Source organism: Teleopsis dalmanni, chromosome 1 (genome assembly GCF_002237135.1).
Source record: "Teleopsis dalmanni isolate 2A chromosome 1, ASM223713v2, whole genome shotgun sequence".
Taxonomy (NCBI): Eukaryota; Metazoa; Arthropoda; class Insecta; order Diptera; family Diopsidae; genus Teleopsis; species Teleopsis dalmanni.
Genome location: NC_051846.1, coordinates 174501027 through 174513145, shown reverse-complemented (window position 1 = coordinate 174513145; position 12119 = coordinate 174501027). Strand labels below are relative to the sequence as shown.

Genomic DNA, 12119 nt, shown 5'->3' with positions numbered 1-12119 from the left:
AATTTAATATTTATGAAAAAAAATTGACGTTATATTTTAATTCGCACATCCATGTACTTGATATCATGAAACCAAATTTTTTAATTTCAGTGAATGAATACACTAAAGCTCTATTCAGTTCTTAATAATAATGTAATGAATATGAACTCACTTACGTTTATGAAAGTTAATAAACAAAAAAAAAAATACTTCAAAACAAGCTAAAATTAACTGAATTAAAATAAATAAAAACAAAAATCAATGTTGTTTAACAAATAAGCATACGTCTAAGTACCTTAAAAGCTAACGATTTCACGTTAGTTGAACATAGAATTACATTAAAATATACATAAAACTTATAAAAGCGCTTAAAATAACTTAAATCTCCTATGCTCGTAAAATGTAGCTTTATGTTTGCGTTAGATGTACACAATGCGCATCCTGTATCAATTGAGATAATTTTTGAGAAAACGTTGGAATGTCCTGTTACAATAAGTAAAAAAAAAGAATATATATAAAATATTTTGTAACAGTTTGTACAAAAATAATATGTTGTGTTATATGTATACAATAAAAACAAACACTTACGGTTGATAAACAAATTTCGTCTATTATTTTTGAATTAATCGGTAAACCAGCATTTGCAAAACTATCACGTAATTTTAAAGTATCAACTTGACCCATATTAAACAACGACGTTGCTAATAAATCAAAATGTAGTGGACCTTCAGCTGAAAGTAGGACCTTAATTAATGCAGTTTGGAACGAAGTCAAAAGATTATCTCTGAATAGTGCCTTTTGGTATAATCGCCATCGTTCGTTAACGCTATGTAGTGATTCTAAAATAATGCGTACTACATTCGGATCATTCCCAGTTAAAAGTATCTGACCATAAGCATTTAATATTGCTAGAAAGTGTTCTGGATGTAAGTTCCCAGTATTCATTTGTAGCGTATTTGCATTGTTATAAGCGTGTGATTTATAAAAGTACTGCCATTTATGTGTCAATATGCTAAAAATAAGAAAAGGTTTTAAATAAAATAAGAAATTAGAGAAAATTAACAAAAGAAAAAAATTATTGTACGTACCTGTTGAATAGATTGTACACTGTACTTGATATGTCCGAATTATCAGTTACATTATTTTCATGCTGGATCAATGGCAGTATATGTTCGATTGTAAAGTCTAAAATTGACGGCATCATCGACATTGAACCATTGCCATGTTGTTCAACAATCAATTGGAACATTTGCAAGATCTTCTCCACAACCACTAATCTACTTATATTTGAATGTTCCCTTAATTTGATACAATAAAAGAGTATACAATTATTTTTATTGAATTTTATAATTAACTATAAATTTAAATTCACAGACAAATTAATTTAAAGTCGATATTTTAAGAACTAGGCATAATGCTCCAAGTTTTTAGGTATAGTACCCTATAACTTGGAATTATGTCTTGGTTTTATAATGTATTGCAACCGGTATGTTTTACAAAAATCATTTTACATATATGATTACATATATGACATATATGATTCTTAATAATTCTAATTATTTCAAACAAATGAAAAATTTCAATTATAAATTAATATTTGGTTCAAACCTAATAAAATGGAAAGATTTATATTGTAAGAGAAATTCACACATTTTTTTAATGACGTTAATACGTTATAATTTTATGATTAAATTAAAATTTCTAAAATTTATAACTTACCGACTACTAACACCAATAAATAACGTTATCATATCTTTGATAAATTGCGTCCCTAGCTGTGTTTGTAATGTACGTAAAGTACTCAAACTAAATTCAGCAACACTAATCGCAACAGCATTACAGGTCGTTCCAAAATTATTGTAAATAATTAAAGCTTTTGTTATTAATGGCTGTAAATAAATTGTTGTTATACTAAAACTTTTATAGTATCAAAATATTAAATACCTTAAATGCAGTTGCTAACATATCTTTTGATATATTATTACAATCTTGAAAATATTCTATGACGATGCTAAATATACTTAATGAACTTAGGGTTATTGATGATATTTTTGATTCTGTATTTATTTCTAATTCAAGGAAATATTGAGCTAGACATTGAACATATTCTTGCAACAAAGCACAACGACGTGGAAAATCTTGTTGCTGATCATTAACTTCTTTCCATGGCAGCACAAGGTAGCTTATCAGGCTTATGTAAATATTGGCAATGACTTGCCTTGGCAGATGTGTTAGTTTCGAACCTGCTTGCATAATGTTTATAATTGTTGGTATCTCTAATAGAGTTTTTGGTCTTATCACAGTTGTAAGGCATAAAAGCAATTGACCTAATAATATAATAAAATATATGTTAATATCTTTATAAAATAAAATAATAAATTAAATTAAAGTTAACTAACAATAAATAAATGAACTTTAAAAATTAGTAACTGTTACGAATTGAACTTACTTGCTGCCATATAAATAATTGGCGATAGCAGTGAATTTGAGGGTAAAAAAATGCCACCAATTGTACCAAATAGATTATTAAGTATATCCCCTGTTCGCAATAAATTTGATACTGTTAAAATACTACGTATGGCCATTAAAACTTGAGCATATCTAAAGTAAATAAAAATTTAAGTAAGTAATTGTAAATGTATATATGCATTCTAAGAGTTACAATACTTACAAATAATCTAAATCAGTCTGAAATGTTGATCTATCCACATTTAAATTAGAAAGTTTATTACTTGATAAAAATTTTAAAATCGTTAATAGATTTTTTGTTAAAAGCTGTAAATTGTTGTTCATTTCAGAATTCATATCAGCGGAACCTAATAAAGGTGTTATTCTGACCACAGCCTGACACATTGTAGAGAAATCACGTAAACTTTCACTAAAACTTTGGCATTTTATTTTCCGCGTTAAGTCGACTGTTTTCCCACTATCGATATCATTTTCGATGGACAATAGGAAACCGTATGGTCTCGACCAATGTGTAAATGCTAAAACAAAACATTCACATGGGCGGGATTCACCAATGAGTGCAATAGTTTCTATTGCAGATGTGGAATACTGTTGCCATTCTGTTTGAACCTAAAAGTGAGAATTACATTATTATAAAAACTTTTAAGTAATGTTATAACATGTAAAAACAAAAATATATAAACAACAAGTGCTTTTATAAAAACAAAGTAAATGTAAATAAATAATATACATACATTGTCTTCTAAGTTTTCATTATCCAACAGTTCCAATTCCGCTTTATTATATTCAAATTGTATACGACACAAAATTTCCCCTATTAGTGAATTCATGATATCATTATATCGACATAGCTTTTTATTTAATACTAAGCCCTTTATAATTGGTGTCCATATTTCCAACTTTTCAGTAAAATCCAACGCGCCATTTCCTGTTTAATTAAAATTATTTTCACAATAAATGATATAGAATATGATATAAAGATACTAACTGGAAATTGTGCAGCAATACAAAGATTTTAGAAAAGGTTCCAAAATATCATTATCTTCTATCATCTTCGGCCAATATTTGATTGTGTATAAGCGTAACAGCTCTCTAAACTTATCTATATACATTTCACTTTGTAATTTCGTAGTATTGTGCTGCTCAAGCAACCCATTTATTCCAGTCATTAAGGTTTTTGTATGGGGTAATGATTTTTGCAAATATAGCAGTTCGTTTAAAACCGCTAAACCAGCTAGCGAAACAGATTGATGGTGCACTCTCCATTGTGATAAATCTAATATACTCATTAATAAATATTCCGAGATCAGATCGGTTGATATCCAGGAGACCAAATGTTGTACACATGTGAGTAACTCCAGAATTGAAGAACTATATGAAAATTTTAAAATTAAGAAAATGTATATTGAACCAATTTTTACCTTAATTGATTGTCGTTCGGCAGCGATGTAATTAATGTATAATCCAAAATGTTATTAGGTATGGAATGAATATTTTTTTCATTAACATGACAAACAGCAATTATTAAATACTTTGTGAGTAGATCCACCACATCGGGAATACACAGGGATATACTAATTTTTGTGCAGGGTAACATTTTACTCAATTTTAGTGTTGTTTCTTTTATAACATGTTAACAAATAGCTTACCAGGAATGAAAATAATTTTTTCGATCTGTTGAAATATTTTCTCTGTTATTCATTACTTCTTCCGATGTAGAACGCAACAGCGAAATGCCGAGAGGAAATTTTGTTTTTATTAATTCGATGCAGTTCATAATATAATTCGGGTGCTCGTCTGGAAACTCTGTTAAAACATTCGCATTTAATACATTTGATTATGAATCATATTTTACTTACCGTGTTTTCCCATTAGAGCAATAAGTTGTGCAAAAGTTTCTCGTTGCCTTCTGGGGCAGCTTAATGAAAAATTTATGTATGTATTCCATAGAGTTTCACGAAGTAATGTACGGTCACTAGTATGTAATTGATTCCAACGACGGGTTACTGTATGTTCCAGAGTTGATGTACAAAATACCCATAAAAACTGATTACTTTCAATAGAGGTTGCTACATGCAGACACAATTGCCAAGCTTCCGGCTGACACTTAAAATTTATCAATTGTGATTCTATTTCTCGCCTTCTTACGTTTGAGGTTGAATGTTGATAAAATTCGTCTAATAATGTTTGAACGAGCTGCAGAGAGGAAGACTAAAAATGGCTGTTAAAGAAGTTATCGCCAAAAACCCCACCCACCCCCTACTTTTATAACGTTACCATTTTTATATTATCGTTCCAATTTGTGTTTTGCTGTTATCACTTAAAATAATTTTGTATATGCTTTTCTTAATACATTTACATTAAATCTAAACTTTCCATAACTATTTCCTCATATGTTGTTCAACTGTTCTGCCATTCTGTTTTACTAAAAAAAAAAATATATTGCGAATATATATTCACCTCATATTTATCAAGTAAATTTATATAATCCAGGGTTGTTAAGCGATTCTTTTTATACCATTAAAAAAATTAATAAAAGAGAAAAAAATATTTTATAATATGTTTACACTGAAGAATTATCGAATATTAGTATATTAAGCATGATATAGACGATACTATATGTTTGCAGACCAAGTATGAGCATTGCTATACACTTTGGAACAAGGTGTAATTTTACCAAATACGTGTCTGCTGACCGAAATTTGGTATGCATACTTGACTATACACTATCATGCTTTAGTTTATTTATATATGGATTTTGTATGAAAAATGACTGCATATTTGTGAAGTAAACTACAATAGTCTAAAATAGTATAACATGTAACAGAGTTACACCATTGGTTTGATAATTAAAACTTTAAAAGTAGTCAAATTACGGGATCAATATCTTTTTCAGTCGTTTTTTAATAGTGGAAAATTATATATAAATGATATGTGCTTTGCATGATACTTAATCCTTTTTATTGACGAAAGACAGTGCAAAATTTTTATGTATTGAAGAGATGGAGTAAATTTGATAATCCAGCCTGCAAATAGTATATAGCAGCCCTGTTTATTTTTGTAGTATATAACACATTTTGAAAATTTAATATATTCACCACTGTAAAGGATCTACATATAGAAACAACTTAGTTTTTGTAACAGAACGGATCTATTTATATAGCTGATTTTGTTTCTATATTGGAGTTTATAGTATGTTTATACTATCACATTTTAAGGAATATACAGGCAAAATCCATTTAAAAATGTTGAAAATGAAAACGTATTTATCTTTTAATAGAATTTTGTTAGAGAATACTATCTTAAAACATTTACATGCAGCAATCTTATGTGCAAGTTTTGATAAAAGAAAAGTGAATCTAAAGTTGTATAGCACATTTCAAACAAAAAAACACAAAAAATATTTTTTTGAGATTTCCAGACTACTGGAAATCTCGAGAAGGCATACAGCAGGTGAAAAAGCCAAATAGCCCTTAATATGTGCTTGTATATTTCTTGTAGCTTAAAAAAAAAACAAATATAATCAATTTCACAGCAATATTTAGAATTGTAAATAGTCTAGGATTGCTACAGTTGGTGAGAAAATGTCGCCTAGTAGATATATTATTATTATATCTGTTGGATAAATTTATGAATATACATTCTATGATTATATCTTCTAGATGGTGATGCATGCACAACTGTACCATAATTAATAATAATAATATAAAAAATTTTTTAGAAATGGAGTTTAATTTTATATTATTTATTATTATAATAGGTTAAATTTAATATATTAATTCTTAACTCAAAATTATTTGTGATACTTTCAATTCTGTTTTATTTTGTAGTATTGTTAGCTAATTGAATTGTCGTAGTTAATTCTATATATACACTTATATTATTATCTATGTCATATATACATATAAATAGAGATTAGTGTATATCTATACTATTATGCATGGTATAGATTGTAGTTGGTATAAAAATACTGCTACTAATGTATATCAAGTTATTTTAATTTTTATAAAAAAATATAATTTCATTGGCAGCATGGTTTGTATCAATAATCACCGTTCCTTACTGCATTTCTTATAGATAATTTTTATGCACAAGTTCAATTGAAAGTAGGTGTAATTGTTGAATTAAATAGAGTTGTATTAATTTCAGGATGTTATTCTAAAAAATTAATAAGTATTATGTGTGTAAAGTATAACAAATATTATATTTTATTTATTCTAGGGACAATAATTTGTGTTCCTTTTGACCTAACCTTTTTATAAAATATTTCATTCTCATGTATACAAATTTTTTATTACAGTAATAGATCTATTCGTTTTGGCAGTACAGAATAATATAAAAAATGTAAAATAAAAAACACAGTTATAATAAAATGGAAGGCGAAAAAATATTGATGGCTGCTGGAGTTACAGTTGCTGCTGTAGTTGGTGCATTTGTTTTTTGGGGTCCATCAGGTATTTAAATGACTTTGAAGAGTACTAAGTACATATTTGTTAGAATATTCATATTAAATTACATTTTATATGTAAAGGTTCATCTAGATTACGACAAAGGCGTGGACAAATTGCTGGATTACACAATTTCGGACAAACCTGTTTTTTGAACACTTTACTTCAAGCGCTGGCCGCTTGTCCACAATTTATAGCATGGCTACAACTTTACAATGGCAATTCAACGGATCGTAAAAGTCTTAATTCTGCACTACTAAACACTTTAGAAATCATAAATGGTACACATTCTACTTTAAGAGGTGATCCTTATTCACCTGGTACAATTATTCGTGCTTTAAATGCGCTTGGTTGGGTCATTCCACAAGAGGAGCATGATGCACATGAACTATTTCATGTAATGTTAGCATCTCTGGAAGAGGAAGTCATGCATCCGAAAAAAGTTGGTTGCTTATCAGATGCTTTGCCTGATAAAGCACGTATTGGCGAACATACAAATCGCCCATCTAGTGCCATGCTTTCTGACTTCTTGAATACCGATTATGATGAATCGACAAGTCTTAATAGATTAGTAAGGTCAGAAGCACATACACCAGACTCTCCTGCTTCTGTATGTGAGCATGAAGTGCGTGGTAGTGGAAGAACTGCTTTGGATTCATTAGAAATGGAACTGTCGTCTTCTATTCACGAAGACGATGGTCTTACACACCGTAATCGATTCTCTCAATCGCAAGTTATGGAAGGACTTAATAAAAAAGTTTCGACATCCTGCAGGTCATTAGAAAGATTAAGTAGGGGTCCAGGCAGAGTTTCTGTAAGTAAAATATATATCAAATATAAAGTTATTGAAAAGTTGCACTAAATCTATATGTATTCCTTTGCAGATATGGAACGATCAGCTGCCTAATCAAATACCTCACCCATTTCAAGGAGCTATGGGCAATCAAATTGTTTGTAATGGCTGTGGATTTAAGGTGAAATATATAATTTTTATTTACATCTAAAGTTCTCATTAACTATTTTTAACATCTTAGTCTGCTGTTCGATATGATAAATTCGATAGTGTCACATTAAATCTCCCAACAAATAGTCGCGGTAGTTTAAGTTTGGGTCATTTACTTAGTGAATACATAACGTCTGAAGATCTTACCGATGTAAATTGCGAGTCTTGTAATGAAACAACAAATCATACCAAATCTATTACATTTGCAAAACTACCAGCTTGCATTTGTATACACATTGCACGTACCATTTGGCTACCAACTGGGCAAATTTGTAAACGTCAAGATTACGTACATTTTCCTGAAAGTTTATCTATGGCTCCATATAGTTTTGTACAACCGCATTTGAACAGCCAGGTTGTCTATTATTTTACAACTGCACATAATTATATAAATTATAATGTAATATTTTCAGGCTGGAACACCTTGGGGATCAACTCTTTCATTATTTTCATCAAGTTTACCAACAAACAACTTTGCTGGTTTTAATGAAAATATTGGAGCATTCGGCACAATGTTTCCTAGGAATTTATATAGACTTCTAGCTGTTGTAGTACATTCTGGAGAAGCAAACACTGGACATTTTGTTACTTATCGTCGCGGAGCATTAAGAAACGCTCATAGGTTTGTAATTCCTTTTTAATTAAAATGTATGTTTTATGATTACAGTTTCATTTTTAGATGGTTTTATACTTCCGATACGATAGTACGAGAAGTCACTATTGAAGAGGTTTTAAGTGTACCAGCTTATTTGTTATTTTATGATCGGAGTCCACAAAGACAAATGCGTTAACTTCCTCTTTCGTGCTTTTATTAAGATTAAGTATGCTTAATTAATTGTTATTTATATTTCTATTGTTACAAATAGAAATGAAAAAATTTTGAAAATTTGTTTGCAAATTATTATTCATTTTCAACTATTAATTTTATTAAAATAAAACGAATTAGTCAAGGCTGTGTTAATGTAGAAATTAAATTTTATCACTGAAAGATGCATTTGATTACTATTATTATATTTGTATACTTATAGATATTTGTATGTACATTAGTAATATGCCTTGACCGTAAACTTATTTTATAATTGTTTTGCTTTTGCATTTTCTAGTCGTTACACAATTTATTTAAATTAGATTAAAAAAATTTCACAGAACATTTTTATGAAACATTATATATATAGTGAATGTCGATTTTATTGTAATTGTTTCAATAAACCAATACATTAAACTGTTTAATTTTTACTTTGCAAGAATTTAATATAAGTGTGAAAATCAGTGGCATATAATGCCTTAGATATATATTTTATAGTTCCTAACATCTCACTTTGTTTATCATCTAAATGAAAAGGGGAATTATTTAATTTTTTTGCTCCTCGAATTGGCATCCATCCATTTGCAGGCGTACTATTTGCCACCATAACGCTACGAACACCAACGTTAACAGCAAGTTGAGCTAACGAAGTATCACGATATTCATTTACTATAACGTCTGCCAGGCTTATTCCATTTGTGGCTGTTACTAAATGGTCTATGCTCTTAAAATGTAAACAAAAATTTGCGTGTATAAAATCCAACATTTTCCTCGGATCAGTTGAAAAACATTCGGAAATTTCTTCAGGATTATGTAGAAGCTTTTGCTCATCAGTAACTATATTTAATATTATATAATTGCAAGATAAATTTAAAATTTAATGGTAAAAAATAATAATATAATACTTACATTTTGGATTAAAAACTCTTCCTAAAGCATGGAACATTGTGGTAGACTCATCTCGGCCTATAGACTTTAGCATATATTTTTTCTTTTTATTTTTATCATTTGAAATTTGCTGTGTAACTACGTTGGGGCTACCTACCATAAATTATAACAATTAAATTTTTATAATATTAAGATTTAATATATTATATGAGTATAATTCTTTATAATTTTCTTTATTTACATCTGTAATACACGCTATCTTATCATTAATTATTTATATACCACAAAGACTAATAAGGTCGTAACTGAATATTAATACATGATTAAAAATAAATTCGTAGAATTAAAAGTAACTTACCTTTTAGTGATGAAAAATGTAAATTTACTAGTGCATTACGTATATCACCTTGGGCAGATACAATAATTGAGTCTATCACAGTTTCACTGGGTACTTTATACTTATCCACAAATGGTATCTCTTTCATAATTTTACAAAATCTTTTCATCGCTTTTTTCATAAATGTTGCAGCAATTGGATTAAAATTTATATGATTTATGCTGAATTTAGATTTAATTTCATCTGAGAAAAGGTTATAGCTTATATTTAAACTTCGAGACTTTGAATCAGCTACAATAAATATAAGTGGAGATTTGCCATAACTTGAATATTGTCTACAAGATAATTGTATTTAATTAAAATGAACCAAAAATTTATCAACATTTATATTACTCTAAAATTGATACAAATGCTTCGGAGTTTGAAATTAAAACATTAGGAAAATCTTCTACCAATAACAATCTTTTATTAAATTGATCAGTTAGAGATTTATAACGCGAAGCACGTAATAAAAAATCCTTAAAAGCATCTAATTGAGATACTCCATATGTGTTGCCGTCTTCACAATAAAAGTCTTGATCGACTGGATTTATCCATTCGTGCAGTTGGTATTGATTTTTTTTACAAAGCACTTTTATTGCAGCTGTTTTTCCAGAACCAGTGGGTCCAGTAAGTAAACATATTTGTACGGGATTCTTTTTTTTAATTGTGCTGCAGAATTGTAGCCAATTTTGAATATCTGATATTTTATTTGCATGTACTGCTAAATCTTCGGAAGTATTAGGAGCGAAATGCTCAATCCAATTTGAAGAATTTAAAGCTGGAACTTTAACGTTTTCAGAACTTAACTGTTTCATAATTTGACTCTGATTAGGTGAATCATTTGAGTTTGCTTCTTTTTCTGCTGGCGGATGTTCAAAAGATTTTGACTTTTTGTTTACTACTTCACTAAATGCCGACTTAATCCATGTTTTCTGACAAAAAAATTATTGTAATAAAAAACAAATATAAAATAATCTACATACTTTTCGACCGCTCATAGCTCTGTTTAAAACATATATACATAAGTTTATTTTAACCCAATCAGCTATGAAAAATATATTTCTTTATTTACGACGAACTAGCCGCTCTTATATATTTTGCGCCCACTTGACACTTTTCAAATATCAGTGTTGCCAATTTTTATTAAGTATTAAGTATTATTAAGTATTGTATTAAGTATTAAATATATACTTTATTATTGTGCGATTGAAAATGTATAGTCGGATGCATATAAGAATTATTAACTATATAAATTATATAGTTTAATCGTTTTATATAAATAAATAATTATTTTGATTCATCATAATTAACATTTTAATTAATTTGCATTATTTTAACATATAGATTCACTAATGTTATTGAATGTGAACATTTATTTTGTTTTTTATAATATTTTTTTAGGTAAGGGCTATTTAAACAAATCACAATTGCTGATGTTTGCTTTTTATTCTAGTATTTTTTTTGTCGATTTTCCCATTCAGAGAATTATTAAGTAATAAAATAAAAACAATCACAATTTATTTTTTAAATTTATATTATATTTAACATCAATCAGATAAAATTGTTTATATAAACAAATATTGCAAAATTTAGTTCAAGTTATCGGATATGATACTAATCGAAAAATGTAAATAAATGTCATCTCTATAAATATAAGTAATAACGTTTTAATCGCATTTTAGCATGTTAAAATATTTATATATATCGAAAATTTTACATTAACATATTTTTTTTAAGATATGTCTGTGATATATATTTAATAACGTGGAAGTTATTGTAATAAAAATCTTTCATTTCGTATTTATTTTACCAAAAGAATATTCCTTCGTTGCCATATTTTCTATTTGTCTTTTTCTTAAAAATAAGTTCATACAAATATGTGATTAAAGTGTGAAAGACACAAATAGAGTACTTAAACGAAATAAATTAAAGTACAGAGTGTGTAGTTATAAAAAATAGTACTATTGCGACGAGGTAAAACAAGACAGATATATTTTAGATAAATATTGCAAAAGAGAAATGATAAAAAACAACCCATTTCTACATACTTTATAATAAATTATTTAATTTTTTTTAGTAATATAAACAATTAATATATATGTAAAATTATAAACAGCCCAAAATTTATTTTATGTAACTGACGCTACT

General features: G+C 28.0%; 3 protein-coding genes across 4 annotated transcripts; 1 reads left to right on the top strand and 2 right to left on the bottom strand.

Annotated features, from left to right (window-relative positions):
- Positions 1-241: 241 nt before the first annotated feature.
- On the bottom strand, positions 242-4901 carry LOC119670276 (exportin-6). Its single transcript, XM_038080474.1, has 13 exons — positions 4726-4901; positions 4308-4659; positions 4098-4254; positions 3870-4022; positions 3437-3819; positions 3183-3376; positions 2651-3057; positions 2429-2580; positions 1924-2306; positions 1699-1868; positions 1068-1277; positions 568-991; positions 242-462 (listed from the first exon to the last, which is right to left on the bottom strand). The coding sequence occupies exons 1-13, from the start codon at positions 4726-4728 to the stop codon at positions 388-390; spliced, it is 3063 nt and encodes a 1020-aa protein (XP_037936402.1). The 5' UTR covers positions 4729-4901; the 3' UTR covers positions 242-387.
- Positions 4902-6525: 1624 nt separating this feature from the next.
- On the top strand, positions 6526-8819 carry LOC119670274 (ubiquitin carboxyl-terminal hydrolase 30 homolog). 2 transcript variants are annotated; one of them, XM_038080472.1, is made up of 7 exons: positions 6526-6628; positions 6749-6902; positions 6980-7710; positions 7781-7870; positions 7931-8254; positions 8313-8521; positions 8579-8819. In XM_038080472.1, the coding sequence occupies exons 2-7, from the start codon at positions 6821-6823 to the stop codon at positions 8688-8690; spliced, it is 1548 nt and encodes a 515-aa protein (XP_037936400.1). In that variant the 5' UTR covers positions 6526-6628; positions 6749-6820; the 3' UTR covers positions 8691-8819. The 2 variants fall into 2 exon arrangements, with proteins under 2 accessions (XP_037936400.1, XP_037936401.1); XM_038080473.1 differs by having other exon boundaries at positions 6536-6554.
- A 268-nt stretch (positions 8820-9087) lies between these two features.
- On the bottom strand, positions 9088-11120 carry LOC119670273 (cell cycle checkpoint protein RAD17). The gene is made up of 5 exons (XM_038080471.1): positions 10955-11120; positions 10323-10903; positions 9951-10264; positions 9614-9745; positions 9088-9541 (listed from the first exon to the last, which is right to left on the bottom strand). Exons 1-5 carry the CDS (start codon positions 10967-10969, stop codon positions 9126-9128), a joined length of 1458 nt encoding a protein of 485 aa, XP_037936399.1. The 5' UTR covers positions 10970-11120; the 3' UTR covers positions 9088-9125.
- Between the last annotated feature and the right edge of the window lie 999 nt (positions 11121-12119).